The sequence below is a fragment of the Piliocolobus tephrosceles genome, chromosome 3, assembly GCF_002776525.5.
Source record: "Piliocolobus tephrosceles isolate RC106 chromosome 3, ASM277652v3, whole genome shotgun sequence".
Lineage (NCBI taxonomy): Eukaryota > Metazoa > Chordata > Mammalia > Primates > Cercopithecidae > Piliocolobus > Piliocolobus tephrosceles.
Genome location: NC_045436.1, coordinates 143,728,640 through 143,747,634, shown reverse-complemented (window position 1 = coordinate 143,747,634; position 18,995 = coordinate 143,728,640). Strand labels below are relative to the sequence as shown.

The following is an 18,995-nucleotide window of genomic DNA, read 5'->3' as shown; positions in this document are numbered from 1 at the left end:
GAATCACAGGGATCTCTTTTCTAAAGTAGCTATTTAATCACTTTTATGTGTATAGGAAATGCACCATGATCCTCTCTCTCCAAACTGAGAGAATAAAATCACTCCCCTCAAAATGAGCAGAGCTAATACTCCAAGATGAACATAAAAACATATTAAAAACCTCATCCAAAACACTGGCTCAAGTATACTTGAAAATACCAGCATGTCTGATTAGTTTCAGTATAAAGGGCTTGATACAAGCCTCACAGGTATAATAAATAGGCTACATAAAATATTAGCACTTATTGTCCTCAAACTATACATCAACAGAGGGGAAAAAAAGCCCTAAAATTTAACTCTCTGCAACTTTGGAAAACATGAGAAGTAAAGAAGAAAGGCTTTGCATATATTAAATCACTTTGCTCCCAAAGGAATAATAAAAATCTTCAAAGTATGTACAATTTTTGGATGCATGCATTTTAGGTTAAGAGAAATATCATACTATGAGACTGCTATACTTTTTAACATACATTGACAATGAGTTATTTTTCTAAAAAAGTAAAAAGTCACCTCTTTGCATTCATATCCCTTCTACTTACCATACTGAAGAGCTTTTAGTGGAAACCAAAACAGAATAACTGAGTGGAAGAGGCCATTTAAACAATGAACCCAGAAAACCTGAGGGAAAACAAAAATCCATGAGAACCATTTGCGATAAACTAGCTCTGTGAACTCTGACCTTTCTTTTTATCTATGAGCTAGATTCACAAAACGTGTTTCTGTTGGGCCACCACTGTGAATTAATAGAACTGACAGACACTTTCTGCCTCTTAGACTTTCATGGGTCATTTATTTATTTTTATGTTTCTCAAAATTCAGCTTCACTTGAATTTTTTTCTGCTTCTCAAAAAACAAATTTAAATTTCTGCCTAAAAAAAAAGAAAATTTAAAATAAAAAAATGCAGATTCTGAAATTCCTTAAGTGCGACTATTTCATAATTCCAGAAGAATAGACTTTTAAAAGATTATAATTTGGTGAAATCCCTTTCTTTTCCCCATGTACAACTATAAACTTTCCAATGCTAAAGATGTAATGCTTTCTCTTATCAAGAGATATAAAGATACTCTGTACTATACTCTGCAGGGTATCAAGATATATACTTGTTATAGCCAGTATAACATTTAAATTATATAATCATACAAATAAAGCACTGTGACTATGGCTTTACTAAAGGCTTTCACAATTTAACACCTGTTAACACCAAGTTTTGTATAATTATAACATCATATAATAGTTATCACTTTTTATATCTATTGTATTTTAAGAACAAGAGAGCAAGCATCACTGGTACTTTCTTTGTAACATGGATGTGAAAGATTAAGTTATAGAAAAACTGTTTAGAATTCTTATGGCCCCTCTGAACAGTTGTAGTTTTGTCATTTAAAAGTACTTCTTGCAAACAAAACTTATGCTAAATAAAATTGGCATGTATTAATAGTTTTAAGCTGTTCAAACAACAGAAATTAAGTTGCCTGCCTCCCAAAATTTTCCACTGTGAGCTCAATCTCTTTTGTTAGTTCTCCCAGCCACACTGGATTGTATGATCCAATTTACGCTCCAATACATTACACATTTGAACTTGTGTTACTCATTAACCTTTGTCTCTTCTCCTCACTATGTCATTAGCACAAGTTTTTATTTGACAGAAAGCACAGGTGGGTGCAAGAAAAATTAGTTCTACTTTTCCATTTTCCTGACTGATACTTATTGTCACATGCTAATCCTTTAACCCCTGTCACGACCTCAGAACCTCCGACCCTTTTTACCATAACAAACGTAAGCATCATCATTCAGGGCAACAATGCTCCCGCACTTGGAACCCCCAGCAACTGCTGTGTATACAACTATGCATTTTGTAGCCATTTGTCCCTGAATTTTCAAACACTTATATTAGATTGAATCAAAGACTTTTCACTGAAATCACTAGAAAAATCCATAAACCCTGTAAAACAGGGTTGGCAACTCATGTATATAAACTATAAATACTCAAATGGGTGTAGAAATTGTATAACCCTTTTGGGTTGATCTGATGACTTGTCTGAATGCCTGGGCTCTACAGATAATGAAAAACTTTTTTCAACAATAAAAGATACAAGGAATGATGCCCCCACATTAAAACAATATACTACCCGCTATACCCTTTTCCTGGCCACCAAAATGTGTCCAAGTTGCCATGTACAGAAGAATGTGCCTTTGCAGGAATGATTTTGGGTAGTTCTGTGAGGATCAATTTATGTTTTTAAGCAAGAATGGCACGGCCAAGTTTGTGGTTGGAGGTTAACTTCAGAGACAGTACTATGGAACCCACGCTCTAGTAGACTAGGCCTGTGGCTGAGGTTGGTTCGTGAGAATTATTGTTAATATACTAGTAGGCCTGGAACTTCCCTAGCTCTCAGATCACTTTTTCAGGGGAACAGAGGCCATAGTCTGATTGTGGCTTGCCATCTTTTGTGAATGCCCACCACAAGTAATGAAAAACATTACAGCAATGTGATGAAATTTAATACAAACTGGGTATCACAAATAAATTTAAAAATCAAAAAGTTAAACATTTAAAAATGAAAGCAGAGATACTGCATATTATAAATAGTATTAGTTTTAAGAGAGCCCACTAAAAATACTTTTTGGAACCAATGGCATAAGTTAAATAATCCTTCAGTCTGTCTGTTCTGAGCTAGCCAAATTCATTTATTTAAAACAGTGCCATCAAGTTGTATGCATGTGCACAGCTGGATACATAGGCACAGTGTGTTCATGAAGATCACATCTCAGAAGAAGAATAACGTCTTGTCCATAAACCTAGCACTATCATTTATGCTGTGAGGTTAAAGGCACCAAAACACCTGTTTCACTTATTCTCCTGGCATATAGAAAATGCCATTGAAAAGCTTTATGAATTCCTAAATATTTAAAATATCCTACATTAACTGTACTAAATTCAAGACACTGAGTTAAGATTATATCTAATTATCAGTAACATGTTAATAAACATGCACTATATTAAACAGAAGCAATTCTGTGAAGGTGTATTTTATTTGTTGCTTTCATAACACCAATAAAATATACAAATGTTAGTTTCAAAATGACACCTACTTTGATTGTTGTAATATTAAATTTTTTCCTCCACACTCACATTAAACAAGAAATTGTTACCAATGGAAACACTTTAGAATATATACTTGCAGGAAAGTAAACTATACAGAAAATGATTTTTTTTTTTTTGTGGCTAGGATAAATGCTATTGGATCACACCCAGAATGTGATTTTAGATAAACTGTTGGATATTTTATCTTATATTTTTAATTTTATGGCTTGGAAATACTGAGTACTATTTCCCAGAGACTGTAATTTTAATGCCTGACACAATAGATCTAAAATTCTAATGAGGACAAAGATATTTCACAAAATGGAAAATCAGTTAAGGAACAATAAAATACTTCTCACTCCTTTACACACATAAAGCCAGTCCTTACCAGTCCTAGATGACTAGCCCCTGTGAGGAGTGAGCATGTCACCACAACACTGCAAAAACAGAAGGCGGGAGAACCAAAAGGACAATGATTTTTATATGTCAGGCCAGCTTTACTGCTGCCTTGCAAACCCAAGTGTATTTGGTTACATTTTAATTGCAAAACGCACAAAAAACCCCAAACTCAACCAACCAACAAAAAAACCTTCTCTGCCTGTATCAGAACCTTAAGAAATATGACTTGCCATAGTCAGTACCCTGGAGTTGTCTCAGGCTAGTGTATCCTTGGCCTTGGAAAACCACATACTCCATGTAATGAGGGTAGTAAAAACAGAACCACCAAACATGTCCCAGCCAGGGCACTGCGTCCTACCTTGGTGTTGAAGTCCAGGGCATTCTGAGATGTTTTGTATAATTCAGGGTACTTCAACATATTCTCTTTTCTGCACGATCTCTCAAATATTCCAAGAGTTAAAGGAGGCATTGCTGTAAACATCTAAAGCACACAAACTGGTCATTATGTCAAGCAGCCAAATGCAGGGTGAACCTTTATCTCCAAGTATTCAATGAAACAGGAATTATCAAATGTCCTAAACTTACCACGTTATAAAGACCTATACACCATCTTTCAAAGAGGATCTGTCCAGAAAAGCCATTAACGAAGGCAAACCAGATCTAGGAAAAAAACCCAAAACCCCCAAAATTAGAATACAAAAACATAAATGCATTGCTTAGAATCTGTTGTATACTCAACTGCTGCATAATAGGAGCATTAACATAACGTATTATACTCATGACTCTTTTGAAAATGACATTTCTTTGGTTTACTTTCTGATTCAAAGAGATGCTTTCATAGGGTATTTGTTATTTATGTCAGAATTGGTCCTGCTTGCTGAATCAAAAAAAGAAATATATGAACAGGAAATCACGATTTAAAAATGAGAAACAATCTTGTTTTTCTTAACAGTACTTTTAGAGAATATATGTATATCTCATTAAATTTTTCAGCGTCAATTCCCTTAAAAATATCAGGATGCAGTTATTGAAAGATTGTTTTTTAAAATTATAAAAGTAACACTTGTTTATTTAGGAAATAGTTTCCTGCAATAATACAATCACTATTTTCATCTGCACTGGTTGTACAGTTCACTTAAATTCACGAATTTACTTTATTGGAAACCTGCATACAGTGATTGTCATACTCTGCTCCTCCCCCTTAATATTATGTAATATGCATTTTCTTAAGTTGTCACATGTCCTTTAAAATGATGTTAATGGATGTATAACCTCTACAGTGCAGATGTAACTATTTTGGACATCTAGCTGGCTTCCAGTTGTTTGCTATTATAAATAACTCTAAACTGAAACCATACATATCTCTTTTTCCTTAGGGTGAATTCTCAAGGTGGAATAGGTCAAAGTACATGAGTTTTCTTAACAGTTCTTGATAACCACTGCTGCTGGAATGTTAAATTTGAGTTTATATATTAAAATATTTTACTTAAATTTTATTCATTGATAAAACCCTATCTTGACTAGAGCGTGATGTTCTTACATATTTTACAATTCTCTTTAAACCAGAAATCTTAACTTTGGAAACAAAATTAAGGGACAACACGGACAAAAGTTTCTCCAGCATGTTTAAAACATAAGAAAAATTAAAGTGACTATTAGTAAACAATAGTACCTACATTATTGTTTTTAAAAAGTAGACCTGAAGTATAACTAAAAATCAAATGGATCTGGGAGAGTACAAAGCCTGGCCCAGCAATGAGATTACATAAGCACAAATACAAAAACAAAACCTAACAACAACGATAAGGACAAAACTGTTAGAGGAGAGCAGTCTTGACATGCGGCTCAAGTGAATTTTTGAATCAGAGTTGCAGGGAATTTGCTACACTTCACGTTTCATTTAACCTCATTATGGAAGCATGAATTGCTACAAATTCACCATTTATCAATATGTACCCAGGCTGGCCTCCCTATGAACAGGTTCTGTACCCACACTGATCTTCCTTTTTATAGTGGAAAGGAATGATTGAGCATGTATAAAAACTAATGTCTGCTTTATGAGATGGAAAAGAAAACAAAGGAGCAATAGCACATTAAAAATAAGTCCAAATTGTGTTAGAGCTGTAACACATATTAACTACAACAATAAAACAAAAGCAGAGAAATTAGAGTCAAATCTGAAATTCTTACTTGCTTTGCTACATGTATTTATGGAAAATTTTTGATAATTTGCCCTAAGCAAACAGCCAGATCATTTGATGCATGCAAACTTTAAAAGAACTGAGCATCTTCACATGAAGTGAAGTTTCTTCTTTCCTGGCGAGTATACACAAATTGACAAAACAGACATTAATGCTCTCTATTGTGTTTTCACATTTGGCCTGAGATGTGGATTATGTAAATACCTATTTGGGATACTCAGAGTGATAGGGCTATTTTCCATGAAGACAACTGTGATCTACTGTAGTAATTCATTCTAAAAAGCTCTTTCAGATTTCTTAAGGTATGATGGAAATATAAGGAATTTCAAAACAAACTTTCAATTATAGCCTCTCTAATCTATGAAGACACAGTCTAACCTCTGTTGGTCTGAAGAAAGCCGAAGCGCTCTGCATACTAAATTCGTCTAATGGACATGATTTGGCTCAAAGGTTGTAGTTCTAAATGCATTTGCAATCATCAATACTGTACATTGAGAAGTTTATGTTAGTAAGTTTGTGTGTGGGCAAACATTAGTAAATATGAATGGTCCCCTAGCTTCTTTGTATCTAATATTTGGTGCTGATTCAAAGGCTACTATGAGCTTGAAATTTAAGATCCTCCCTCAAATCATTATTTACAAGTTTCAAATTTGAAATAATTTGCAAGTAAACATGTTTGTTTCCAGGTGTATTTTAAAATGCATGAACTGCTTTATGCTTTATGGCAGTTTTTAAGTGGAAAGCTATCAACACATTTTTATCATTTTATTTTTCCTACTGAAAGGTAGGTGAACATGTTTTTAGAAATGTACTTCCTGGATTTTTAAGAGTTAATATTTTAATTTATTTTTAAAGAAGAACAAATGACTAGGTAAGAACAGAAACTTTAAATAGGGTACCTTACATTTTCACACCAATATTTTGACATTCAAGTTTACGTATCTTAAAGGAGAAAGAGAAGGTCTTTAACAAGTTAGGCTGAGATTGCAGTTAATATTAGGAACATATTCCATGCAAAATAAAACAACACCTAAATTATCCTAAATACATAAAAGCACCTCCTCTGATTCAACCAGAGCCATGGATCCAGAAAGAAAACACCACTCCCTCTGGGGAGGTGTTTAGGTTATTTAAATTCACAGGGAATTCAACTCCCAGCACCACTTGCTGGGACAGTGTCACCTTATTGACTTTTATCAAAGCTTCTGGAAATTAGAAACACAACTTGGTTTTGAGATCTTCCCAGAAAACTTGGATGTGGCCTATCATTTGAAAGAAGAGGTCTTATTTTACGAGGAAGGAGTCAGACATATCAGAGAAATAAAAAAATCTCTCTTTAAAAAGAGCCAATAATTTAAACAAACATCTAGAGCTGCCCCTGGGCAGCTCCTGTAAGAAAGAGCTTTATACAACCATCTGACAAATCTGTATTCGTCTGGCTGTAATGTACAGCAATGGAATATCTAGATAGTGACATTCCTAAGCAATATAGCAATGAGAAAAGCAGTGTTTGTAGTTTTAAATCCATAAAATGCATAGTGTTCAAGACTATTCCTTTATTAGCAAAGAAATTTTAGACCTGCTTCTCCTGGCATTATTTTCGAAATTCCACCTTCCAGTAGAGGCGTGGCAGCTAAAGCTTCACATTCATTTTCCCAATGGAGCATTTCTGCATATTAAACAGCAGCTTACAAATAGTCAATGAGTCCTCTGCTCCCACGCCTGATCAGCACAAAAAACTGAAAGGAGAGATCCGAGACTGGCAGTTGTCCTCACTAGAGACATTCAATGATGTGTTTTCTGTCTATTCATTCACAGTATTGACATGAGCCATTAACATCTGCAGAACTTGTTTTAGCTGGCAAAAGTTGGGTATCTGGGAATTGATTTAAAAGGTCATTTCCAAGACAGTTGAATTATATTCAAAACACATTTCCACAAACTGTTGAGAAAAATACAAATGAGATTTCAAGTAAAGTTTAGAACTCACTTCCTTTTCAATGTGTAAAGAATTTGATCAGTGTCAAATATCTCATGAAGAGGTTTTAAAATCAAAGGCAAGTGAAGTTTAGGGTTAATCAACCACAAACCACGTAATTCTGGGCGTGAAACAGGGCATGAAGATTGTTTTCATTTGAGTTTAATGTTTTTATTTTCTCATTAGTACATAAATTTTGTCTACTTCATTGTTGTCAATTTAGATTTAAAAAGCGACAAGTTGAGCATTCTTATTTTATAAAATTATCTTTTTATAAGCAGATTTATTGCTGGCAGTGGCTTTAAATTCCTGGTATCTTGATAAATCTATGTAAATAAACTGTATAAATTGATATCTGAATGTCAGTGTTCTGGAATGAGAAGAACATATAAATAGAAAAGCTAGATATATAGAAGGGATTGAGAATAGAAAAATAATTAACTTTAAAAAAGAACTACACATTTATATAAACAACAAAGAATATTTTTTTGGATCTCATAAACTATTTTAGAAGTGCATTTTGCTTCAAAATACAGACTATTCCAGACCAAATCTAGCAGTAATGAATGAGTAAGTTCATTTAAGTACCTTGTTTATATTTCCACGTATTAGGTTATTTTGTCTAATAGGTTGTAACCTTTTTAGTGACCATTACACAAAACTGCCTGTACACTTCAAAACTAAGTTTCAATTTTACTAGCCTGACTCATAAGAACTATACTCAGTCAACATTTAACGAGGAGATAAGCATTCTGACAGAGGCACAAAGAACAGGTGAAGCAAATATACACCAGCCCCCAACGAAAGTGTCAACATACTTTGTTTATACTGTTACTTCTCAGAGTAAAGGATAGAATATGATTTCCATATAGGAGATGGCTGGATTTTTTTTTTTTTTTTGAGAGAGAGTCTTGCTCTGTTGCCCAGGTTGGAGTGTGGTGCTGTGGTCTTGGCTCACTGCAACCTCTGCCTCCCAGGTTCAAACACGTCTCCTGCCTCAGCCTCCTGAGTACCTGGGATTACAGGCGACTGCCACCACATCAGGCTAATTTTTTGTATTTTTCGTAGGGACGGGGTTTCACCATGTTGGCCAGGCTGGTCTTGAACTCTTGACCTTGTGATCCACCCGCCTCGGCCTCCCAAAGTGTTGGGATTATAGGCGTGAGCCACCACACCCGGCCTGGCTGTATCTTTTTTGACAGATGTGTAGAAAGAGTCAACAGATAAAATGGTAAAGTGGCAGGAATAAACATCTATTTGTAAGGGAACCCTCGGCAGATTTATGAGGGCGTGGTGGGTCCTTGACAGGAGTGGGAGATGGAGGTTTCTTAACAATGGGAAGGCCATTGTCATGATCTGCAGAGCTCCAACAGGAACAGGAAACTGATAACACCTATAATTATTATAAATATAGCTTCTGTCAATAAAAAGGCCACTTTTAAAAAAAAGGCAAATAACATATTTATTATGCCTTGATTAACCATTCAGTTCACTTATTTATCTACCATTGCTGTGCTGCCCAGCATGGTAGCCACTAGCCACACATGCTCTTGAACACTTAGATGTGATTAGTCCAAATTGAGATGTGGTATAAATGTAAAATACACTCCAGATTTTTTTTTTTTTTTTTTTTTTACAGTGAATACAGGTGACAATGATAATCTTTTGAATACACTGAGCTAGATAAAATATTCTGGCATTAATTTTTTTTTTTTTGCTTTTTGCTAATGTCGATTGCATTGTATTTCTGTCGGCAAGTGATACGGTTTGGCTGTGTCCCCAGCCAAATCTCATCTTGAATTCCCATGTGCTGTGGGAGGGACCAGTGGGAGGTAATTTAATCATGGGGGCAAGTCTTTCCAATGCTGTTCTTGTGATAGCGAATAAGTCTCACAAGATCTGATGGTTTTAAAAAGGGGAGTTCCCCTGCACAAGTTCTCTTGCTTTGCCTGCCGCCACCCATGTAAGATGTGACTTGCTCCTCCTTGCTTTCTGTCATGATTGTGAGGCTTTCCCAGCTATGTGGAACTGTAAGTCCATTAAACCTCTTTCTTTTGTAAATTGCCCAGTCTTGGGTATGTCTTCACCAGCAGCATGAGAACAGACTAATACAATAAATTGGTAGCAATAGAGTGGGGTGCTGCTGAAAAGATACCCAAAAACGTGGAGGTGAGTTTGGAAATGGGTAACAGGGAGAGGTTGGAACAGTTTGAAGGGCTCAGAAAAAGACAAGAAAATGTGCCAAAGTTTGGAACTCCCTAGAGACTTGTTGAATGGCTTTGACCAAAATGCTGATAATGCTATGGACAATAAAATCCAGGCTGAGGTGGTTTCAGACGGAGATGAGGAACTTGTTGGGAACTGGAGCAAAGGCAACTCTTGTTATGTTTTAGCAAAGAGAATGGCAGCATTTTGCCCCTTCCCTAGAGATCTGTGGAACTTTGAACTTGAGAGAGACGATTTAGAGTATCTGGTGGAAGAAGTTTCTAAGCAGCAAAGCATTCAAGAGGTGACTTGGGTGCTCTTAAAGGCATTCAGTTTTGTAAGGGAAGCAGAGCATAAATGTTAAAAAAAATTTGCAGCCTGACAATGCAATGGAAAAGAAAAATCTCATTTTCTGAGGAGAAATGGAAGCTGGCTGCAGAAATTTGCATAAATAACGAGGAGCCAAATGTTAATCCTCAAGACAATGGGGAAAATGTCTCCAGGGTTTTCATGGCAGCACCTTCCATCACAGGCCCAGCCTTGGCAGCTTCCAGGTGGTATTCAGCCTGTGAGTGCACAGAATTCAAGAACTGGGGTTTGGGAACCTCTGCCTAGATTTCTGAAGATGTATGGAAATGCCTGGATGCCCAAACATAAGTTTGCTACAGGGACCGGGCTCTTATGGAGAACTACTGTTAGGGCAGTGGAGAAGGAAAATGTGGGGTCAGAGCCCCCACACAGAGTTCCCACTGGGGCACCACCTAGTGGAGCTGAGAAGAGGGCCATTGTCCTCCAGATCCCAGAATGGTAGATCCACTGACTGCATTGTGCACCTGACACCAGCCTGTGAAGGCAGCTGGGAGGGAGGCTGTATCCTGTAAAGCCACAGGGCGGAGCGGCCCAAGACCATGGAAACCCACCTCTTGCATTGGCTTGACCTGGATGTGAGACATAGAGTCAAAGGAGATCATTTTGGAGCTTTAAGGTTTTACTGCCCTGCTGGATTTCGGACTTGCCTGGGGCCTTTGGCCCCTTTATTTTGACCAATTTCTCTCACTTGGAGTGGCTGTATTTACCCATTGCCTGTTCACCCATTGTATCTAGGAACTAACTAACTTGCTTTTGATTTTGCAGGCTCATAGGCAGAAGGGACTTGCATCGTTTCGGATGAGACTTCAGACTGTGGACTTCTAAACTAGTGCTGAAATGAGTTGAGACTTTAGAGTATTGTTGGGAAGGAATGATTGGTTTGGAAATGTGAGGACATGAGATTTGGGAGGGGCCAGGGGCAGAATGGTATGGTTTGGCTCAAATCTCATCTGGAATTCCCATGTGTTGTGGAAGGGAACCAGTGGGAGGTAACTGAATCATGGGGGCAAGTCTTTCCTATGATGTTCTAGTGACAGTGAATAAGTCTCATGAGATCTGATGGTTTTATAAAGAGGAGTTCCCCTGCACAAGCTCTGTATCTTTGCCTCCTGCCATCCATGTAAGATGCGACTTGCTCCTCCTTGCCTTCAGTCATGATTGTGAGGCTTCCCCAGCTACGTGGAACTGTAAGTCCATTAAACCTCTTCCTTTTGTAAATTGCTCAGTCTTGGGTATGTCTTTATCAGCAGTGTGAGAACAGAGTAATACAGCAAGCTCCTGGAGGACAGGAACCACGCTTGATTTACTTTGTAGTTGTTGGACTAAGCCTGGTGCCTGGGCTCTGTAGGTGCTATAAATTGTTCACAGAACAAATGCATCCTTTTAAAAGTGGTATTCCTGACTCGGGTTTTCATTTTTAAAATTATGTTATGTTTGACACATAAAACAAATTATACAAATCCCTTGCTATCCCGACACAGAAACTAAAGATTCTGATAATTTTTAGACAAATTTCTCATCATCTGAACTCTTGCTACTCACCAAACACAGAAATAAAAACAGATCTGGATAGAGAGGGATCCTTGTATATAACAAAGATCTAAGTTTTGAAACACAGTAATAACAATGAGGCAACAATACTAGCAAAGCTACCTGCATATTTTTCCTGATTGCACTACTTTGTCTCCTCTCAGAATTAGAAGTGCTAGCTTAGTTCAATGTTTCTCATTCCCTCACCTTTTTTTAAAAATAGGTTTTCTACATGTGTATTATCCCTTCATGGTGCATTGCTTTCTTCTGTATGTTTTTGAGTTTTATTAAAAATACAGTCAAGTTTACAGACTAATTTATGCATTAGGAATAATGCAGTTTTAAAATTAAATACATTATTATCTCATTAGCAACTCTAATTCAACACTTCTTATCAAAGCAACATAACATTTTTAGCTAGAATTTAAACATAATTCTCCATGGCTGACAAACTTTTTTTTTTTTTTGAAATGGAGTCTCACTCTGTTGTCCAGGCTACAGTAGAGTGGCACAATCTCAGCTCACCACAACCTCCGCCTCCTGGATTCAAGTGATTCTTCTGCCTTAGCCTCCTGAGTAGCTGGAATTACAGGTGCCTGTTACCATGCCTGGCTAACTTTTGTATTTTTAGTAGAGATGAGGTTTTACCATGTTGACTAGGCTGGTCTTGAATTCCTATCAAGTGATCCACGTATCTTGGCTTCCCAGAGTGCTGGGATTACAGTACACCTTTTTGTTTTAATACATTTAGAATTTATAAAAAGTTGGCAAATAAAATATTAATTAAAACAATGAGAAAATGTCTCCAAAGAGGAAATTTCTTTAAATATGTATGCAAATGACAAGGATTTAAAATTTAATCTGCTATTACCTCGATAATATAGAGCACTATATTCTTGTAGAAGCAGTATAAGATGCACTTGGAGACTCTGTTATAGTTCCAGGCACCATGAATCATCAGTAAATTCTTCAAATATTTGAACTAAAACGAAGAGTGGGAAAAAATTAGTGTTTTCCTTTTCAAAGCATCAGTTGACTGAGAGGAATGATGTGTTTTGCAGAAATGACGCTTTACCTGAGCTATGGAGTAATCAGAGGAATTAGCTGCCTGCAGGCCTTCATTGCCACTGATACCAACACCAACGTGTGCTGTCTGTATCATGCTGACGTCATTTGCTCCATCACCGATTGCAAGCGTTACGACTTTGACTTGTTTCTTAACCATCTCAACAACTTCAGATTTTTGAAGAGGAGAAACCCTTAAATTGAAACATATTATCAATTACTGTTTTCTGAAAAAAGGAATTTTGAAATGCCACTGTGTTGAAGGATAAAAGATACAAAAGACCTAAATGAATAGTTCTCTGAAGAAACCTTATGATAAAGTTTTAGGTTTGCAAATGTTTACTCATCTGTTAACCTGGTTACCGTATTAAGAAAAATTAAAATAAATAAATAAAAACAAATCTCAGAGGCAAACCCCTAGGTGACAGGTAGAAGAGAGAATGCTTTGTTAAGCATTAGCCTGCCAGAATGCTTGCATTAATATGTTAAAGAAATAACATTTGAGTTCAGAAATGCCTTTACTTCCTAACAAACATTAGAATTTCTAATTCTTCACTTGCAAATTAAAAACAATGTCATAAATGCTGTCAAACACTGACTAAATCCTATATAGTAGCTGGAAAGTCAAAGTTTTGAGCTTCTGCAATCTGATCTTACATAATGGACTATATGCTTAAAACTTTACTTAAATTAATTCTCAGACACCATGGTAAATGCCAAATATCTGATTATGGTTCATGGGCTTCATTTTCTTCCAAAGACACTAACAGTCAAGTAGAAATCAAGCAACCTCTTATACAAATGCGGACCGGGAACAGAAGACACCAGTATCTCTATTAAAATCATATTTGGTATTAGATTTGGAATTACTTTTCACAGACTTTTTAAAGCCATTTAAGAAATAAACATTAGGACAAGGGCAGAAGGGTTCAAAGACAGAATGCATCAGCATAATACACTGTATACGCTGTATTGGAAACTATAGAGAAAAACAGGAAAACTATACAATAAATTGGTCTAACAAACTGTTAAGCTAATAATTAGACAGTAAGAGATAACTAATGTACATAATGTTGATACAAGAAAAACATCTCAGAGCTACATTATTTATCAAGGTTATGTGGCATAGATGTCTAATAATAAATATCTGCTAAAACATCTGAAAAATCATTTACTATTCTATTTAAAAATGAAGATCATTACTTTGAGACAATTGATACATCTTTGTCCATTTTCCTGATCATTCCACAGGAAAAATTTTTCGTGGTAGATACTCTGCACAGATATGTACCCTCAGGAGCCCCACTGCCCTTATGAACTGCTTCAGCCAGAGTAGCTCTGGTTTTTATTTCAAGTCTGAGAATCACTGCATTAGACTGTGAGTTGCTTGTAGAGTCAATTGATCTTTTCTTTGTATTTTTAGTGCCTGATCCAAAATAGATACTCAATAAATGGTCGCTATATGAAAAAACTATTTTTAATTTTTTCTTTGGATTTCCTTTCACAATCTGGCAATAGTACAAAATGACACAACTGTGAACTCAGCAAGGAAATGAATGCCTACTGAGCCATTAGCAGGCTATTTCACTGTTAGCTTCATTTTTCTTCAAAGCAATTTTCATTTCATTTTCACATTTTATTTAATTTTTCTTACCAGGTTAATATAAACTGGTAAGTCCACTGGCTCTAGGCCAATGTTTAAACATGGACTATAGTTGACATTTAGTAAATGTCAAAAAGGAATGCTCACCAATAAGCGATCTAGAATGGGAAATGGGCATGAATAGAGAGAAGTATTTGAAAGCTTTATCAAATTCCCTTTAATAGTCTAACAATATGAATACATTATGAAGTCACACCAAGGGTTCAATGGAACTAGGAAACAGTGGTACTTTTTCCATAAACTAAACCTGTGATTAAGGAGAAATCTCTGCAAGGTGAGCTGATATTAGTGATTTTAAAAAAGCATCAGAAAAGAGTTGGACTAAATTTAGTTTTCTTCATGGTGATCACAATCAAACACTGCTTTCTCTGCTTGATACTGTAATTTTCAACACCCAAATTAAAATTGGCTGAGGATTTTCATTCAATTCTGTATGGTTAAACTAGGTGTTGAAAACAAAGAGTAGGACTGCCATTAGCAACAATGCCCATTTAAGAAAAAAAGATTAACGATATAGTGAGAGACATTTCAAAAGCACACTGCAGCTGCTACTAGCCAGAGCATCTGCTTCCGTTACCAAGCTTTAAAAGTGAATGGCTAGCTGGGCTTGGTGGCTCACACTTGTAATTCCAGCACTTTGGGAGGCTGAGGTGGGCGGATCACGAGGTCAGGAGATCGAGACCAGCCTGGGCAACGTAGTAAAATCCAGTCTCAAATAAAAATACAAAAAATCAGCTGGGCATAGGGGCGCACGCCTGTAGTCCCAGCTACTCGGGAGGCTGAGGCAGGAGAATCGCTTGAACCCGGGAGGCAGAGGTTACAGTGAGCTGAGATGGTGCTACTGCACTCCAGTCTGGGCAACAGAGCGGGACTCCATCTCAAAAAAAAAAAAAGAAAAACAAAAGTGGATGACCGTCTTGGAATAAGATTGAAGACATAATGGATTTCCCTGACCATTAGTGATGTCAAGCATTTTTTCATATGTTTGTTGGCCATCTGCATATCTTGAGAATTGTCTATTCATGTCCTTAGCCCATTTTTTGATGGGATTGTTTTTTCTCTTGCTAATTTGTTTGAGTTCCTTGTAGACTCTGGATATTTGCTCTTTGTTGGATATATAGATTGTGAAGATTTTCTTCCACTCTGTGAGTTGTCTGTTTACTCTGCTGACTGGTCTTTTTGCTGTGCAGAAGCTCTTTAGAAATGCAAATCAAAACCACAATGCAATACCACCTTACTCCTGCAAGAATGGCCATAATAAAAAAAATCAAAAAAGAATAGATGTTGGTGTGGATGTAGTGATCGGGGAACACTTCTACACTGCTGGTGGGAATGTAAACTAGTACAACCACTATGGAAAACACTGTGGAGATTCCTTAAAGAACTAAAAGTAGAACTACCATTTGATCCAGCAATCCCACTACTGGGTATCTACCCAGAGGAAAAGAAGTCATTATACAAAAAAGTTACTGGGACATGCATGTTTATAGCAGCACAATTTGCAATTGCAAAAATATGGAACCAGCCCAAATGCCCATCAATCAACAAGTGGATAAAGAAACGGTGATATGTGTGTATATATATGTATATATATGTGTGTGTATATATGCACATATGCATATGTAAATATATGCAAATATACATGTAAATATATGTTCATATATGAAATAGATTCATATATGTAAACATATGTAAATATATATGTGTGTGTGTATATATATACACACACAGATACACACATATATGAATGAGATGGAATACTACTCAACCATAAACAGAATGAATGAATGGCATTCACAGCAACCTGGATGGAATTGAAGACTATTATTGTAAGTGAAGTAACTCAGGAATGGATAAACATTGTATGTTCTCACTCATATGTGGGAGTTAAGCTGTGAGGATGAAAAGGCATAAGAATGATACAATGGACTTTGGGGACTCAGGGGAAAGGGTGGGAGGGGGACAACAAATTGGGTACAGTGTATACTGTTTGGGTGATAGGTGCACAAAATCTCCAAATCACCACTAAAGAACTTATTCGTGTAACCAAATACTACCTGTTCCCCCAAAACCTATGGAAATAAAAAATTAAAACAAAAGACATAATGAAAGCCTTCTTTTCTGATGAATCTGAAATATCAGTTGGTTGCTAAACAAAGATATTGGATTTAAGTGGAGATTCATAAAAAATAAAATACACATTCTTAAAATATTTAACTCAAAGTATAAATGTACAAATTGTGATGCAGGGCAAAGAACCTTACTTTGCATAGCGGTCTGCTGTTTGAAACTCTGCATGTTTTTTTAAAAAAAAAAAAAAAAAAAAAAAGAAAGTCTGCATGTTTTTGTAGCAGAAATCTCACTCAGGCATAGTCGATGGTTTGCTTCACTAAAATGGAGACCAGAATGTACTGTTTCCTTTTACCCCAGTTTATAGTTAGTTTACTCCAAAATTCGACAGCAATATTTTTTAGCAACTCAAAAAGTCTTTCCAGAGCATTATACCTGGATTTACCAGCAATAACTTTTACTTGATTATTTGGATGAGTTATGAGATATTTAATTAAATGATTATTTTAAGAAGTATAACAGGAATAAGCATACTAGGAATAATATAACAGGAACAAGCCCCACTTACAAAGCACCAAGTCAATTCATGGAAGCCAAAGAGCATGTACACACCTAAGAGCCTCTGGGTGTGAGCATAGCGTGCTGTGAGTACCTGGCAGAAGGCTGTAGGGAAGGAATGTGGCTGAAAGGGATTCAGGTTTGTCAAGCTGAAGTCAGCAAAAAAGATCCACTATTTTTACAGCATCCATTTAAAAAATTGCTCCTTGCTACAAGGGGGTTACAATACGGCAAAAGAAAATTATAAGACATTAAAAATGAGTGTAACATAAAGTTTTCTGATATGATTGCCCCTCTTTGATAATTTCAGAAATCAACATGAGCTTTAAGAGGCCTCCCTTGATAAGTTAGAATTTGACTTGGCACTGGAAAGGAGAGGAGAATTCACTTCAGGTAATAGAAATAGCACATAATAAATTTTAACTTCACATTCAAAATTCTCCAGAATATATTTTTTTCTACTGCTGTGTCTCCACCTCTTAAAAGATTACTCTACTCAGAGTTTATTTACTTTCTTGATGTTGGTACACTTGCTTCTAGATCCATACAATTTCCATATGAGTCTAGAACTACCTTACCACACAACAAGTTAATTCTTCCTATGTCTATCAAAAAATCACATATCCACGGCTGAGAATATCTAAAACCTAAACAAACGCCAATAGTGACTCAACGTATAATTCTGAAACATCATAAAGGCACTGTTTTCTTTCCTGAGATTGTTTTTTTTTTTTTAACCATTTGTGGGTCTGCATCCAGGATTTAAATTATTCACAGTTCTCTTCTGTTCCACTGTTGCTTTTTCTTCTCGGGTAGAAGAGACTCCATGGAGAAAGACTACATATCAAATGTGTACTGTAAATGTCCCTTTCCCTTCCCTGTGGCTCCACAAACAGAGGGTGGTCCTTTGTGATACAACCTAGATGTGCACTAAGTGTAATATGCTTTTCAGATATTATTTTGGCTGTAGTTTCTGCACATGTTATTCATTATTTTTCTTATTTGCTATGCAGTAACTCTCACTGCCCTGTGAACATTAGACCAGAGCACTGGAAATTTTTACCATTTAAGCTAAGAAATATATAGGTGGTCCATCTTATATGAAGCTTGTTTTGCACTCTTTTGATGGGATTAGCTAAATGAATCACCTTTCTAAATGAAATATGAAGATTATATGTGTATATATAGATAGATAGATAGATAGATAGATAGATAGATAGATAGATAGATGTATAATAAAGGATAATTTAAGGAATTGCTTATAGGTAGCCAAAAAGAATACAATAATTTATCCTACTGGATTGTGTTTTGGGATTAATAACCTAAAAAATTCTTACATATACACAAAATTATACTAATACAATATGATCTCAAAGACTTATACTGGAAACTTAAAAATTACTATAAAGTTGCCTTTAGAAGGTAAATCTAGAAAACTTTTTAGGAAGAATATGAAGGAATATAGTATTTTCTAGTTCTCCTGAAATGTTTTATATAGTGACCAAGCCCAGTATTTACTAAATTTCTTTAACTTCCTCAAACTTTAAATTTGAGGTCTGTTCCAGGTGCCTGTTTAGAGGTCAGAATCATTAGTGAGGGGATCTGCTGTGCTTTTCTTTGCAACAAACTTCCTAAGATTTCTCCTGTGAATATCAGTGTATTTCCTACTGACTCATATTTTGTTGACTATTTAAAGAAACTACAAAAGGAGAGAACAACGTAAACTAGAAGATCTTACTTGAATCCTTCTGAACTAAAATTTGGCAGGTTCATTTATAAAATTTTACATTGAGAACAAATTAAGATAGAGCAAAAGAAAAAAAACCTGATAT

At 35.9% G+C, this 18,995-nt stretch overlaps 1 protein-coding gene across 3 annotated transcripts in view; it reads right to left on the bottom strand.

The window, feature by feature from the left end:
• Positions 1 to 18,995, bottom strand: part of ATP8A1 (ATPase phospholipid transporting 8A1) — a 268,024-nt gene that overhangs the window by 42,989 nt on the left and 206,040 nt on the right. For all 3 annotated transcript variants that reach the window (XM_023224492.2, XM_023224493.2, XM_023224494.2), the window contains 5 exons: positions 12,883 to 13,066; positions 12,679 to 12,789; positions 4,110 to 4,184; positions 3,883 to 4,005; positions 579 to 657 (listed from right to left, as the gene is read on the bottom strand). In XM_023224492.2, coding sequence (XP_023080260.1) covers positions 579 to 657; positions 3,883 to 4,005; positions 4,110 to 4,184; positions 12,679 to 12,789; positions 12,883 to 13,066 — 572 coding nt within the window. The remainder of the gene's footprint in view (positions 1 to 578; positions 658 to 3,882; positions 4,006 to 4,109; positions 4,185 to 12,678; positions 12,790 to 12,882; positions 13,067 to 18,995) is intronic.